Source organism: Brassica napus, chromosome C3 (assembly GCF_020379485.1).
Source record: "Brassica napus cultivar Da-Ae chromosome C3, Da-Ae, whole genome shotgun sequence".
Taxonomy (NCBI): Eukaryota; Viridiplantae; Streptophyta; class Magnoliopsida; order Brassicales; family Brassicaceae; genus Brassica; species Brassica napus.
In genome coordinates, this window is record NC_063446.1 from 64,633,241 (window position 1) to 64,650,468 (window position 17,228).

General features: G+C 42.0%; 1 protein-coding gene and 1 non-coding gene across 2 annotated transcripts; one reads left to right on the forward strand and one right to left on the reverse strand.

Moving 5' to 3' along the window:
- Positions 1 to 8,179: 8,179 nt before the first annotated feature.
- Positions 8,180 to 10,716, forward strand: LOC125583265. The gene is made up of 2 exons (XM_048749898.1): positions 8,180 to 9,845; positions 9,926 to 10,716. The coding sequence occupies exons 1-2, from the start codon at positions 8,180 to 8,182 to the stop codon at positions 10,714 to 10,716; spliced, it is 2,457 nt and encodes an 818-aa protein (XP_048605855.1).
- Positions 8,783 to 8,889, reverse strand: LOC125584823. The gene has a single exon (XR_007321730.1). It is a non-coding gene; the product is annotated as a small nucleolar RNA R71 (small nucleolar RNA).
- Positions 10,717 to 17,228: the final 6,512 nt, after the last annotated feature.

A 17,228-nucleotide genomic window follows, 5' to 3' on the forward strand; every position in this document is an offset into this window, starting at 1 on the left:
TTGGACAGTGGTCCAAAAAATGTCCAAAACCAATAAAAACCATGTCCAAATGGTCTAGTCCATGGACACCCATTAATGTGTATTTGTATTTAAGTTATATGTTTCACATTCATATTATTCACAATGATTTTTATACTTAAATAAATTTCACAAAATCCATAATTTATTTATTTGTACTTATATAAATTTCATAAAATCCATAATTTATTTATTTGTGTTTAATTAAATTTTATAAAATTTGTAAATATCATTTTTTGTAAAACAAGTAATGTTTCAAATTTATTTGTGCTTAATGTTTCAAACATAACAAAGTCTGTAACTCAAACATAACAATTAACAAAGTCTCAAACTCACAATATCAAAGATAATAAAATCTCAAAAGATAACAAAGTCTCAAACATAATGTGTTGACTTAGTGTTTCTTGATCGTGAGTGTATTGGAACTGTTCTTCTGAAGTAGCTCTGGGTTTATGGTCTCTGAAGGAAAGGTGAAGAGAATCAACTGCTCACAGTGAATGAAAAAACAAATCAGAAGATCTTACTCACACAAGAAAGCAAAACAAATAAGGGTAGGGAAGTTACTTTTATCAGTTCCATAAACAAGAACCGTGCTAATCATCATAAACAAGTTCCATAAGTTCTAAAGCAAATCATCAAAAAAACAGTGCTATGAGAATTACGAATGATCAAGCAAGCGAATAGGAACAAATTTTCTCAATGAAAACAGAGTTATCACTCAGTTTCAAACTTCATCAAAGGGTTTCACTCTTATGATCAAAACACAGAACAAAACTTCATCAAAGGGTTTCACTCTTACGATCAAAACTTCATCAAAGCACAGAAGCGTTTTGTACCTTATATGATGATACAAAGACAAAACCCACAACATTTAGATCCTTACTTGAGAGAGAGGTCACCGGAGAGATGGAGCTTGTGAGAGAGATGTCGCCGGGGAGATGGAGCCTGAGAGAGAAAAGTCGCCGGAGAGATGGAGCTTGTGAAAGAGAGATCGCCGGAGAGAGAGAGAGCCTGAGAGACAGAATGATCGCCGGAGAGAGAGAGCCTGAGAGACAGAATGATCGCCGGAGAGAGAGAGCCTGAGAGACAGAGAGATCGCCGGAGAGAGAGCCTGAGATAGAGATGTTGCCGGGGAGATGGAGCCTGAGAGAGCAAAGTCGCCGGAGAGAGAGAGAGCCTGAGAGACAGAGAGATCTTCGTCGTAGCTTCACCTTCAATCGTCGTCGTAGCTTCACCCTCTTGTCATCGTCGCTGCACCCTCGCTTCACCCTCAATGAACCCTTGTTGTCGTCATCGATGAACCCTCGTTGATTCGTTCTCGTCTCTTCACGGTGAAGCCTTCACCCTCGCTTCACCTTCGCAAGAGATCGAGAAATCATGATCTCAAAAATTTCCCCAATTCTAATTTTTTCCCCAAATTAAAAACCCTAGATATTAAGTATATTGGGCTAGCCCAATGCCCATTTGGTCTAAGACCAATATGCCCATGGACTAAATTGGTTTTTAGCCCAACTGAACCATGTGCCATTTGGGCATGACCATGGACCACCCATATAAGTTTGGACAGGGCAAGCCCACGGACGGCCCGACCAATTGACAGCTCTAGCTGAAACCCTAGAGAGAGGAGAGAAAGAGAGAGCCGACTTTAGAGAGAGAGAGAGAGGCGGCCACACACACAAGACTAGGAGAAAAGGAAACCATATTTCTTTTTCCTTATAAGTTTATGTTTTAGTAGTTTTCCTAAATCTAGATGGATTAGGATATGTACTCTTTCCATTTATCTTTATCTTGTAATCCTTATATAAAGGAACCCTCATTGATCATTAATAATAACACAGAAATATTCAGTCTCTAAACTCTCTAATTACAACACGTTATCAGCACGATAGACTCCCAAAACCCTGAGAAAGAAAATCGCCAACCCCTAACCCTAACCTAAAATCCGTCACACATAAACCCTAAATCCGGCGCAACTTAAAATCGATTGATCTCTCAAACCCTGAGGAGACAGATGACGATCCACATATCATCTTGAAGCCCTTGACGAGACAAATCCATCAGCGCAAACAGTTCGTCGATTTGATCTCAGACACGCCCTCACGCTCAGCTACAATACGCGTCGCCATTTTACTTTTGGAACCCTAATCCGACTACCTCAGCACACATCCGCGACCAGACGCCAAACCGTCCAAGACAGCTCACGACTGTACCCAACTCGCGACCCGATAAGGAGCCAGCGTCTGTCCACGTGCAGATAGAGGTTCAGCTCACTTGGTGGTCCGGCTCAACCCTACAAAATAAAGGTAATTCGAAATCTAAAAACAAGAATCGAATCTGGTTGTTTTGTAAAGATTGAAACCCTAAAATATAATCTCTAAAACTAAAAGCCATAGGTTATTAGATCAATCCCCTATGAGTAAATCGAAGCTCTATAAGTTCGATATAAACCCTAAAAACGAGATTGATCCATTGATCAATTAAAATCAGAACCTTAAAGGTTTTTGAATCTCAAATCAAATCCCTTTGATCAAAGATCAAAGTTTTTCGAAATCCCTAAAACCCTAATTCGAAAACTATTAAAAACTTATTGATTAATTGAGATTAAAATTGATCACCTTGAAATCAAAATTGTTTGATTAATAAAATCAAAACCCTAAAACCCTAAATTAAAAATTGATTTTGAAATTGAATGAATATTGATTGATAATCTGAGATTTTAGGATTGATAGATTGATTGATAGATCTAATTAAAATCTTAAGGCCTTGAAACCCTTAATTTCGATTTATATTCCTAAAGGCCTTGAAACCCTTAATTTCGATTTATATTCCTAAAGGCCTTGAAATCTTAAATCTCACATTACTTGAAAGATTGATTTAAAGTTTAGGAATATTTACATATTGAATGAGAGTTAGGTTGCTAGATTGCTTGATTCTAAAATCTAATATTACCAACCTTGAAATTGGTAAAACCTAAGAGATATGCAACTAAATGCATCTAGATTGATAATCTCATTTAGTATGATTGAATGCATTTAAATTGATTATCTTGCTTGCATTATATGGCCGTGTGGCCTTGCTTGGTTGAGAGCCGTGTGGCTTAGTGCATATCTAAGTGGCCGTGTGGCCTAGTATCCGGATGGTCATATGACCCGGATTGCATTATTATCCAATCTCTAGGATTGTTGTATCACACTAATATGGCCGTGAGGCCTAAGCATCACAATACGTGACCGTGTGGTCAAAGAATCATATATAGACTTTGCATTCTCGACTTGTCTCGCACCATGGTCGAGTAGTAAATTGTTTTGGTCGAGAGATTTATGAAATCATATGCACTAATTATTCTGAATTAGTTGCACTCTAAATCAAGAATTGATTAATAATATGATTTCAGATGCCGAGATTTGGGCCTTTGGATTATGCCATCCTAAATCTCTCTGGAGATAATTATCCAGAATGGGAAATGAACACTTCAATTGCCCTGAAGTCTAGAGGACTCAGGAAATGTATCATTGATGGCAATAATGCAATTGAAAGTGAAAATCATAGAGCCATAACAATTATGTGCTATCATCTCACTGAGGAACTGAGAAATCATAGATAAAGCTATCAGGAACCAGCTCAGTTTGGTGCAGTCCAAAGGAGTAAGGGGGTTGGAAGGTATGCTGCAGTACTGGTTTGGCACAAGGACGTAAATAGGATTCTGGCTAATGGCTAGGTTTTAGGAGTTTTGAAGCATAGGTTGCTGTAAAGAAAGGGTTTGGAAATAGGAGTAGAAGTCTATTTAGATAAAGTATCACTTGATGTAAAAAGGTTATTTTTTATGAATAAAATTTAACATTCATTCAAAAAAAAAAGAGAAATCAGTATGAAAATATTGAGGATCCTTATGATCTTTGGATAAAGCTAAAATCCATATACTCAATGGAATTATGGCAAAAAGCCATGAATGATTAGAAGATTCTCAGGTTCCAGGATTTTAAATCCGTGGAAGAATATAATTCTGCTCTAATGAAAATAGCTCATAGTCTTGAACTATGTGATGAAGTGGTTACAGATAATGATTTACTGTATAAAACATATTCCACATTCCATCCAAAGGATCAGTTGCTATAACATAAGGCTAAAGGTTTCACAACCTATAATGACCTATTGTCATACCTATTGGCAACTGAGCAAAGAAAGCAGAAAGTTAAAGATACCATTAACAAATTTGAGAAACTTCAGAAAAGATACATTGAGCAACGAAACAGTAAGATGAGACATCCTGAAGTCAATGAGGCTAAGAATGATAAGGAGAAATCCAAGGAATCCGTGTGGAAAAATATAGATTGTGGGGCCGGCTTATACATTGATTAAAAAAAGATCTCGACATGATAATTTTATTTTAAGTCTATGATTTTGTGATTTGCTTTTAAACCTATTTGATGTTTCACGCTTTTATATATATAAAAGAGTTTGTTTTGATTTCATTATATCTTGTCTGATCTTACTTGAACATATGAATGTTTTTATTGATAAAGAGTTGCCTAAAGGGCATAATATCAAGTAAGAAATCGTAAAATGGGTATAGTAAGCCTAGTAAAGAAACTATGGCTAAGGCATTGCCTATAAGGCATTATACACACCCAATGATATGTGAGCCATTGAGTTATAAATGGTTTCCAAATAAAAACACTGGGCAAAGAAGGAAACAAGTTCCTTCAGATTTAAAGAAAGAAAACAAAAATGCCTAAGACCTTATAAGAAAGTGGTCGAGACTATACCTATGATCTCTACTGATTTAAAATATGCCAAAGATCAGTATGACGAGAGGCAAGAGCCGTGGTGACCATATTGAGATACACCACGAAAATTATACACTATATGGCATGATAGGATTAGGCGATTAGCCATCCTAGTCTAAAACTTGATGCAAAGATTAATATTGAAAAGGCACAAAGAGTTATCCCATAAAAGATCTCACATTGTGAAACATGTACACAAAGGGAAACTCATTAAGGCTTTATTGTCCTAAGCACCACGAAATTATAGTATGTTCATGAGGGGGAGAGAGGATAAAACCCTAAATCCATGATCACACTACAAATTCGTGAAGCATGGTATAGAACCATGTTATAAACGACTTGGCCGTGACTTGGCCATGAATTGGCCGTGACTTGGCCGTGACTTGGCCGTATAGTGCAGGCTTGACAGCACACAATCCATTACCTATAAAGGTTCGGCCAAGTAAGCTATTACCTATAAAGATTCGGCCATGTAAAGCCATTATCTATAAGGATGTGATTATAAAGTCTATAAGCTTGGGGACATTATGAATTTACATGTATAGAATGATAATATGCATCATGCCATATAAGTGAGCATAGATATTCCCATCTCATATTATATACGGGTCATAAAACCAGACATACACCATCTTAAGAGATTTTGAATAAACCACCACATATATATGTGTGCCGTCTAAGATGGAATCTCAAAAGAGGATTGAGAATATATAAGAATAAGAACTTTCTCCACAAATTCAAAAAAACCGTGAGCCAAAATATGGGTGATCAAAATAGTGGTCAGGTACGGATTGCAAGAAACAAATGAATCCGGATATTCAATATTAAAGGAAAAAGATTATAAGCTGGATAAAGAAAGATTAAAAAGTAAAAGAATGATAAGAATGGTTTTAACCATCATTGTCTTGGCAAAGATCCTCGGACTAGAGATTATGATTTAAGACGTCAAAAGAAAGATTATACAAAGTTAGATAATCGAGATGCCAGACACTGACCCAAAAAAGAATGACTAACCAGCTTAGCACCAAACGAAATCTAATGTCCTAGAAGAGACATAGTCAAGTTGCTATAGAGTCTATACAAGATAGACCAAGTGTTTCATAAGATAAAGGAATCTCGGATAGAAAAGAATGGTGCATAGAATACATATCCGAGATTATAAGAGAAACCATACCAGACATTGAGAAAAGGCTGCGCAGCTACACATCTAAAGTACCAAACCATGTAGACTTGGGACGCCAAAGCTACTAGGTAATAAATGTCCTAGATAACGAAACCTCAAAGTGATTAGATCATGTCTGGAACATAATAGAACCACATATGAAGGTGTCGACACACACATGAATGTTATATAAAAGATGCATAAGAGAATAGCACTTAAACATGAAGAGATAAGCGAGGATCATGAACCCACGAATGAGTACTCATACAATCATAAAGATCATACAATCATAAAGATAAACGTGGAGGTTCAAAGTATCTAAAGGAGAGATGGGCGTATTGGCCATATACATATACAGAAACGCCATCTGATAAAACCAGTGAAAAAGATGGATCTTGTGAGATAAAGAAACCGTGAGAAAAGGCACATGATCATGAGGTCTAGAGTGTTCATGTTTCCTAATAACAGCATTAGATCATAGCTTGTTACACAAGGTACTCACATAGATCAAAGGAACAAATTATAAGGAGATGAACTCCTATGTGGTGGTTGCTGCTACAAAATTTCGAAATCAACAAAAGGTCTGGTCATAAGAAAATAGATACAATGATGTGGTAAAGCAGCATATGGATCACTGGATAAGATGAAAGAACAGCTTCGTTCCTAAGCTGATTCATGGACTGAAAAGCAATTGCATATAGTATGTAAAAGAAATTGATCACGACATGATCTTGGAGTTGTATAAAAGACAATCCAATAACAGTCCATATATTTATAAAGATTCGATATTCCTTGTGCTTATACTAAACCTAAAAGAGGTTAGAAGACTGATACAGAACAAATCTGTAGGCGTCCGGCCCTTATTCTTCTTGATCACGAGCTAGTAGAAAAGATCAACCATCAGGTTGCAATCCGACATCAGATCCCTTAAGGATCCAGCATAGCAGAATAGTTTGCTGCTGCTGTATGACTTACTGATATATGGTGTTTTTCACATCATTGTATAGGTGTTTTCGTATTGATTCGAGTCCTTAATCCGTGTCAGTTTAGTCCTTTTTGATCCTTTTCAGGTCTGGAGTTGGTAGAAGAATGAAGAGAGGGTGCTTGAAGAGAAGCTGTCCTTTTGGAGCATTTTGTGGAGAACACTCAAGCAGAACAAGCAGACGGAGTGATCCCGAGGTTGTTCCCGACAAATAAGGAAGCTTCTATTTTCGGAAATTAAGGCCTTGTTGCCCTAATATCTTTTCTACCTATTGGCGCCTCCATAAAAAGACGCCACCTATCCTATTTTAATGGGGGAGGCTAGTTTTTTACAAGAGAACTATTAGCTTTTGCGATCTGCAACTTGTAAGGGAGAAGAATCCATTCTCGCATAGAGAAGACCATCTGAACCCTTTGTTTACTACTCTTATTATTATGCAGTTTCATTCAAAATCTATGTCTTTGATTGCTTGCACCATGATCGAGTAGTGATCTAGCTCGCCTAGGGTTTTTAGGGTGTTGAAATATGAGCTAAACATAGATAAGCTATTCTTGATTATTCTTCATTCATACTATTCTTAAGGCTTCCATTAATCTAATCACTTGATGTTAGATCCTAAGTTTATCGCCTAGCTAACCGCTTAGGAGATAGCTTGACATGTATTGAATGAGCTTAGTATCCCTAATCAGCGAAAGTAGATATTAGGGTAGTAAGTGAACTGATCGGACCTGATCTCTAAGGCCTGCAGTCGCTTCTCATCTCAACGACAGTTAGATGATGGGATCGACCAGCAAAGAGATCACCGCCACGACAGTGGGGTGTTCCAGCTGAGTGATCCGAGTTCTAGAAAGTACTGCATCGCGCTTGAATAATTGTTTGGCTCTCGCTCAACACCCAATGAAACACCCTAGGCTAGCTTCTTGTTAAATTGAATCAAACTCTAGTTTACTTGTTTTCCGCGTCACCAATTGAATTGAAAACCATTTTCTTCTTACATTGAAACTTATAAGAGTAAAGTGTAGACTGGTCCTCTGGATTAAATCTAAAGTACTATAATCACAAATGTTAACTTGGCAGTAGCAAAGATTCATATTTAGTGTATCAAGTTTTGGCGCCGTTGCGACGGAGACCAGATTTTTTTTTTTTTTTACCTCTACTTTTCGGTTTCATTTTAAGTCTAAGATATCTAACTCGCCTCTTTTTCTTTGTCACAGCTAATGATCCAGGTGCATGACCAGTAGACATACTCGGAGCAACGCACAAGGACCATTGCATCAGCTCACCAACGAAGAACTAGCGAGATTAAAACGTCAGAACCGTCAACTGCCTAGACCTACAAGCACCAACATGGGCGATCATCAGGATGATCTTACTGCTGCGTTTGCACTCATGCAACAACAGATGCAGCAGATGCAGCAAACTATCCAAGCGAACGCTGCAAACCAACGTAATGTACCGGAGGAAGCTGATCAGATTGGCCAAAGGAATCTCTTGTGTAATCTACCTGCTACGCGATCCGCCATCAACCCTCCACCTTGCGCTAGACAAGACTTTGAGATCAAGCCCGCCTTGATAGGTCTGGTGCAGAGGAAGATCTTCAATGGACTTCCTGCAGAAATTCCGATGGACCACATTGAAAACTTTGAGAAGATGTGTGGGTTCACTAAGGCGAATGGAGTACCACCAGATTACATCAAGTGTACCCTGTTCCCTTTCTCTCTCGATGGGAAGGCTGCTCGCTGGCTAGATTCCCTACCCACTGGATCGCTCACCACATGGGAACAAGTCAGATCCGCTTTCTTGAGCCATTTCTACACGAAGTCAAAGACAGCAGCTCTGAGACAGAAGATCGCCACCTTTAAACAGCTGGTAGATGAGCCGTTCTGCGACGCTTGGGAGCGATTCAACGTCTACCGCAGGGAGTGCCCACATCATGGTTTTGAAGAAGACTATCTACTCGGAGTGTTCTATGATGGAGTAGGTTGGGAGTACAGGAATGCTTTAAACTCAGCCAGTAATGGAAATTTCATGACCCAATCCACTCAAGGCGCTTTCGCGCTGATTGAGAACATGGCCTCAAGCTCAGCTGACAGCAACCGAGAGACTGACCGCACCCAAAAGGTGAACAGCATCGACAATAGCAAAATAGATGAGCTCTCTGCCAAGGTCGATCAACTGATAAAGATTAATCAAAACCATGTCTTCATCATGGAAGAATCCCCTCAGGATAAAGGAACCACAGACACTACATCAGAAGCAGACCAGGCGACTGAGGACCATCATGAGGTTAGCTATGTGAATGGACAAGGATGGCAGTTCAAGAACTACCACCCGAACCCTAACATGAGGAACAACCACCACCTGTTCAACAACCCTAAACCCGATGGTAACGCAGAAAATGCTCAAGGCAATCAGGTTCAGAACAGTGGCTACCAACGGGGGTATGGAAATCAAGGAAGAACATTTGTCCTCAGCCCAGCTCAGAATACTCAGTTCCACAACCAGAAACAACCGACTAACCAGCAGCCTGCACAGCCTGCTCAAACTGCTCCACAAGACGAGATGAAGAGTCTTGCCAATATGATGAGCCAGCTGCTCCAAGGACAGCAGATCCAGGGAAAAGCACTGAATCAGGTCACAAACGACATCAATACCCGAATGAATCACATGTTCAATGATCTGAGTGCCAAATATGATAATGTCTCGAGCCATATGAGGCAGATGGATATTCAGATTGCTCAGACTGCTGAGAGTGTGAAGAGACAGCAAGGCACTCTTCCTGGAAAAACAGATAAAAATCCCAAGGAGTGCAATGCAGTCGCGCTTAGGAGTGGGAAGCAGTTAACTGATCTGACACCCAAGAGATTCACAACAGCTGAAAAGGGAAGTAGAAAGAGTCAGAACAACCACCAGTAACAGCACCAACAGACGAGGAAGAAGCAGGGTTTCCTGCTAAACATACTCCGACCACTACAGAGCAGCCTACTGTGGTTGTTCACCCAGCTGCAGAACCTGTACCCACCCATGACTATGTGCCTAAGGTTCTGTACCCTGTTCCTGCTAAGGCCACACGCAAGGACAAGGAGGAGATGAAATGTAGGAAGATGCTGGAAGACTTAACAGTCAGACTCCCTCTCATGAGTGCAATCCAGATGATGACATCCATGAGTAGCTTTGTGAAAGGACTTATTTCTGGAAAGATAACCGATGACAGTGAGTTCATGGTGGTCTCAAAAGAGTGCAGCGCTGTTCTCCAGAACAAAAGGATCAAGAAACTGGGTGACCCTGGAAAATTTGTCCTATCCATCCAAATAGGGAGAACAGTCTTCTCATGTTCGCTAGTCGATCTGGGATCAAGCATCAACCTCATGCCATACTCTGTGGCTAAGCGCCTTGGATTCACGGATTTCAAACCTACCAGGATGTCCCTAGTGTTTGCTGATCGCTCAGTGAAATCTCCGGTCGGATTTATCGAGGATATCCAAGTTCTTGTTGGGAACACGCTTGTCCCTGCCGATTTCGTTGTTTTGGAACTCGAGGAAGAGTCAAAGGATCCTCTGATCCTAGGCAGACCATTCCTATGCACTGTCGGAGCTATCATAGATGTGCGACAAGGAAAAATCGACCTCCACCTAGGAGACATTGTGATGAGGTTCGAGATGAATCAGATGCTCAAGAAACCTATGCTGGATGGACAAACCTTCACTGTCCAAGAGGAGGGTGATCCGCTGGAACCAAGTGATCAGATGATTGAGGAGATCAGATGATTGAGGAGATCCTTACAGATGATCCGCTGGAACTAGCCTTGACTAGAGCTGAAGCAGAACATAATGTCCAGAACATCGACGCTGATGGGTACGCTAAGATGATGGACTCCGCCAGAATCATGGAAAGATTAGTGGCATATCTCAGTCTGGGGGAGAACAATGCCTCAGACTCGTCGAGCTCGCCTGTTCCACCAAGTCGGAACAATGACCCGTGGAGTGAATCCGAAGCTCCAAAAGTCGAGCTCAAAACACTCCCTAAGGGGCTCAGGTACGCATTTCTTGGACCAAATTCTACATACCCATTAATCGTGAATGCTGACCTGAACAATGCTGAAACTGCTCTTCTCCTATGCGAACTTAGGAAATATCGAAAGGCATTAGGATATTCTCTAGCTGATATACCTGGCATTTCACCTGATCTGTGCATGCATAGAATACACCTAGAAGATGAATCAATGACTTCTGTAGAACATCAGAGGAGGTTAAACCCAAATCTGAAAGATGTTGTTAAGAAAGAGATAATGAAACTTTAGAAGCTGGTGTAATCTATGCGATCTCTGATAGTAAGTGGGTTAGTCCTGTTCATGTAGTGCCTAAGAAAGGAGGGATCACTGTTATAACAAATGAAAAGAATGAACTAATCCCTACTAGAACAGTAACTGGTCATCGCATGTGCATTGATTTCCGTAAATTGAATGCTGCGACCCGCAAGGATCACTTTCCACTCCCCTTCATTGATCAAATGCTTGAAAGATTGGCTAACCACCCTTACTATTGCTTTTTAGATGGTTATTCAGGTTTTTTTCAGATTCCCATCCACCCAGACGATCAGGAAAAGACGACGTTCACATGTCCTTACGGAACATACGCCTACAGGAGGATGCCTTTCGGGCTGTGCAATGCTCCAGCGACCTTTCAACACTGCATGATGTCAATTTTCACTGATCTAATTGAAGACATAATGGAGGTTTTCATGGACGATTTCAGCGTCTATGGAAGCTCCTTTAGTGTCTGTTTGTCAAACTTGTGCAGGGTTCTGAAGCGATGCGAGGAGAAGCATCTCGTGCTTAATTGGGAAAAATGCCATTTCATGGTCAGAGATGGGATTGTTCTAGGACATAAGATTTCAGAAAAGGGCATCGAAGTGGACAAGGCAAAGATCGATATCATGATGAGTCTGCAGCCACCAACTTCAGTGAGGGGAATAAAAAGCTTTTTGGGACATGCTGGTTTTTACAGAAGATTCATCCAGGACTTCTCGAGAATCGCAAGACCACTCACTAGACTGCTCTGCAAGGAAACAAAGTTTGACTTCGACAGCGAGTGCTTAGCTTCATTTCACACGATCAAGGGAGCTCTAGTCAGTGCACCGGTTGTCCAACCCCCAGACTGGGACCTCCCTTTCGAGATCATGACAGACGCGAGTGACTTTGCAGTAGGAGCAGTGCTTGGCCAGCGGAAGGATAAGAAGCTCCATGTGATCTACTACGCGAGTAAGACATTGGATGAAGCTCAATGTAGGTATGCTACAACGGAGAAGGAACTCCTGGCCATCGTCTATGCTTTTGAGAAGTTTCGATCATATCTAGTTGGGTCTAAGGTGATAGTCCACACGGATCATGCAGCTCTCAAGTACCTGCTCACGAAAAAAGATGCCAAACCGCGGCTCCTGAGATGGATTCTCCTCCTTCAAGAATTTGACCTGGAAATAAGAGACAAGAAGGGGGTAGAAAATGGAGTAGCGGACCACCTTTCCAGAATGAAAATAAACGATGATACTGTGATTGACGAAGAGCAACCAGTGGAACACGTAAGTGCGATTGGTCTTTGCTATTCGGAACAACCAATGCGCATGGAAACGGCTTGTTCTTCACAACCAGAGCAGTTTGTCGCAGCAATCCAGAAGCAACATCCTGATCTACCGTGGTTTGCTGAGATTGCAAATTTCTTAGCCGCTGAAAAGGAGCCTCAGAAGTTCACAGGGAACGAGAAGAGAAAATTCTTAAGAGAGGCAAGGCACTACTTTTGGGATGAGCCTTACCTATACCGACAATGCAAGGATGGGATCTTCAGACGATGCGTTCCAGAGGCTGAAATTCCAGGGATCCTACACCACTGCCACGGATCTTCCTACGCTGGACACTTCGCCACATTCAAAACAGTCTCCAAAATTCTCCAAGCGGGATTCTGGTGGCCAACAATGTTCAGAGATGCTCACACCTTCATATCCAGATGCAATGCATGCCAGCGAATGGGCAGTATCAGCAAAAGGAATGAGATGCCTCAGAATTACATATTGGAAGTTGAGGTGTTCGACTGCTGGGGAATAGATTTTATGGGACCTTTCCCACCTTCTCACAAGAACGAGTACATCCTGGTTGCAGTCGACTATGTCTCCAAGTGGGTAGAAGCGATTGCTAGTCCAACCAACGACGCACGAGTTGTAACCAAGATGTTCACCTCCATCATCTTTCCAAGATTTGGAGTACCTAGAGTGGTTATCAGCGATGGTGGAACTCACTTCATCAACAGAGTGTTCCAAGGATTACTGAGCAAGAACGGCGTGAAACACAAGGTTGCAACCGCCTACCATCCCCAAACGAGTGGCCAAGTGGAAATTTCCAACAGAGAGATCAAGAACATTCTACAGAAAACAGTCAATACCACGCGTAAGGATTGGTCCATCAAACTTGACGACGCTCTCTGGGCCTACAGAACAGCCTATAAAACCCCATTAGGGACCACTCCCTATCATCTGGTCTATGGCAAGGCATGTCACCTACCAGTGGAGCTAGAGTATAAGGCAGCTTGGGCTGTCAAGCTGCTTAACTTCGATATCAAACCTGCCAAGGAGAGGCGAACAATTCAAATCCATGAGTTGGAGGAGATTAGGCATCTGGCCTATGAGAGCTCCAAAATCTACAAAGAAAAAACCAAAGCATTCCATGACAAACGGATCATCAGCAGGAGCTTTGCTCCGAATGATCAGGTCTTACTCTTCAACTCAAGGATAAAGCTGTTCCCTGGAAAACTAAAATCCAGATGGTCAGGACCTTTCACCATCAAGGAGGTTCGCCCCTATGGAGCTGTAGTGTTGCTGGACACAAGAGGAGGGGAATTTGTTGTTAATGGTCAGCGACTCAAGCCTTACCTTGCTGATACAACAATCGCTGAAGGTGTAGAAATACCCTTAAGTGATCCCCTTCAAGCCTAATCGGCTCACAAAAGTCAAGCTAGTGACTGAAAAGAAGCGCTTGGTGGGAGGCAACCCACTGGAGAGTGTAAATATTTCTTTTATTTTCTAAAAAAAAAAAAAAAAAAAAAACTAACTTGCAGGAAGAAAAATCGAGCACTTCTCAGGAGAACACTCCAGCGCTTGTTCCACTGATTGTTCCCACGTAAGTGCTCGAACAAAAAAAAAAAAAAAGAGAAAAGGAAAAATGGCCTATTTAAGGCCCACTAACTTTAACCCCCCATTATCTCTAACGCCGCAAACCAACCTCAAAGAACCCTAAATCGAAAATTTCATTTCCTATTTTTCTTCATCGATTTTGTTCTAATCTCTTGGATCCTCTAGAGATCGGTTGGGTTTTGCAGGAATCGTCAATCAACTCAAGGTAACCGCTCAGACACTCTTCCCCTTCGCGCATCCAATCCGCGAATTGAAAGTGTCCCATTGGATTCTCTCATCCCTTTTGTTTCAAGATTTGATCTTAGATGGTAGCTATCGATATCACAATTGCTACTAGGGTCGAAATTTTGTTTGATTATCAGGGATAAACAATTTCATTGTTAGAGTTTCTTGAGTAGTTGCGGTTGTGATAGGTCTAGGTGTTAATCCTAAGAACTCGAAGGTTGTTCGGAAATTGATGGACTTGGGCAAAAAAATTTCGAGATTGGAATGTCACATCATTTCTAGAACAACCATTGAGCAGTGCTAATTTGGAAATTGATTTCGTTTTGCAGATGGCTCCAAAAACAAGGATTCCGAAAGCACTCAAAGCCTCTCGCGGAGCAGCCACACCTTCTCGTTCCGCGAATGTTCCATCCACCTATCCATGGCCGAACAAAGCTGAGGGTCAGACGATTAACATCAATGACCCACTACTCCTTGACTACAATTGTGAGGGGTGGGACAAGGAATCCGCAGCGAGGTACAACAGGCTTCTCGCAGCAGAAATCTTGCCCACACGATTTGCTCACGAGGAGACCTTAGCTGTTCTCGGCCTCGAGTCTGACGTCTTCGACACGCTCGACGTTATGGGCCTCGCTCCTCTCTGCTACCAAGCCCAAGTTCTCTATCCAGATTTGGTTCGGCAAGTGCTCGCAACAGCTCAGATCACTTACCAGAACCCAACCGCGCCAACGTACAAAACTGCTCCTTCTCCTTCATGGCTGACGGCAAGTTCTGCTCCATCTCTCTCCACGATCTAAACGAACTACTCGAGATCGCAGACACGCCAAGAGAGGTCGCAGTTGAGAAAAAGTTCGCGCCAGCAAACGCCTTTTGGGATCTCATTGCGACAGGAAAGTTCACTTCTCGCAAGGCTTATCAATCGCAAATCCGGAACCCCACTCTGCGTATCATTGCCAAAATCGTCTCGAACATCCTCTTCGCAAAGGAACTCACCTCCAAGGTCACAAACGGCGAGCTGCAGGTTCTATACACAGGGCTCGAGGATGAAATCCGTAGAGACAGAGTCATACCGATTCAGGCTGTGATGACTAACCCTGGATTCCTTCTCATCTCGATGCTCACTGAGCGCAAGGATTCCTTGCTCCAAACCGAAGATAAGAAAGACCGCTGCGGCAGTATTCTCACACCCTTGTTCAAACACTTCAACATCAACCTGGATTCCTACACGGTTGTTCCTGAGCTCGAGCAAATCGACACCGCTTACTTGATCACATGCCACATCCTGCACGACGAGAGCACATACAAGTTCGCAGACAAGGACGGGAACACTCTCTACTGCAAGCTCCCTCTTCCTGGGTTAACAGACTTCTCAACCTTGGAAAACATAGTGTTCCTGCCCGACGCAGAACACTTGTGCGACGACCCACGTGCGCCAGTTCCAGATGCGAATGCGGCCAGGGATGATGTGGAGGATATGGCTGCACCTGCTGATGGTGCTTATGACCTGGAGGACCTCACGGATGTTACTGATGATCACGCCTACAGGCGTTGGATGGTGGACTCTCAGAAGAAAAACAATAGCCTCATGAAGAGGATCCTCAGAGCACTCACTGGAGGCTGCATCGGAAGTCAGGATGAGCAGACGACGCAGGGAACAAGGCGCCCAGGCAAAGAACCAGCGGGCACTTCAACTGGAGAAGAGAGACTTCCGAGGAACAGGAGAACAACCGGCCACTCCAGCAGTGGTGATTCAGACTGAGTCCGAACGGACGATTCCAATTCCCTTGTTCTATCCATCAAAACTATTTATTTCCTTGCTATTTGTTTCTGTTTGGTGTGTTTTAGCCTCCTCCGATTTATTTTCACAGCCAGGGATGGTGTGAAGTAAGTCTGGGGGAGAAACTCTGTACGATTTCCATTTTTTTATTGAGTCAGTCCCTAGGATCGAGCCAGTCCACTCAAACTTATTGTGGTAATCAGGACCTTATTTTGTGATGATTTCTTAACCACCTCGTGCTTTAACCTTCTTATTCAGTGACCTTAGCAGTGATGAAAGACCCACACATGGACCTGGAACACCCTGACTTATCTCATTTGACACTCCGGAAGTTCTCCACCGATCAGGTTACACTGGGAAGACTCAACTCCACTATATCTGAACCTAATCTGGACTTTAATTCTTCTTGTTATGGGCACTAGATCAGGAAAACGGGACCTATACTCAGGACTTCCTAACCTTTATATTCATCTCGCTGTTCCTGAGTAGCTAGCTCATCTTTAGCTAGTTCCCACCTTGTACCTTAGCCTTCATTCCAACTTCAGGCAATTGTTTTTCAGTGTTATATGTGCAGATATGTGCAAAAAGGTTGGAGAGGAAAGGATCGACGCAGCCTCTTACTCGTTACTGCTGCAGAAATTCAATTAGAAGGGAGAACAAGCAGATCAAGGGAGCAACTGCTCCATGACCAATCAATCATGCAAGCAGAGCAGAATGATGCGAATCAGACCCACCAGTGGCCTCCTTAACATCACATGTTACCTCCTTCTTCGTCACCGCAACATCTATTTTCATGTTATGCATTCAAAAAAAAAAAAAAAATTATTATTTTTAGCATTTTACGATGGAGAAGCAGATGAATTCAAGGGAACACGAGCCACTGGGAAAGTCAAGAAAGAGTTTAGGGTAATTTTCAGAGAACATAGAAGGGGGCGAACAGAGCAGTCTGGTAACTGTTCCAGAACAAAGAGCAGCCGTTCGAGAGAAAGCAAAAACGAGTAGAGGCTGTGGACATCAATGGACCCGTTCTCTCTTGCCGTTTTGTGCGATATCTTGCATCCTCTAAGAAATCGGTAACCCCTAAACACTCTTAGCTCC

Coding starts and splice junctions, on each gene's coding strand:
- LOC125583265 (XM_048749898.1), top strand. CDS start 8,180: ATGACCAGTAGACATACTCGGAGCAACGCACAAGGACCATTGCATCAG. Junction 9,846..9,925: donor TGAAAAGGGAAGTAGAAAGA/GTCAGAACAACC, acceptor CGACCACTACAG/AGCAGCCTACTGTGGTTGTT.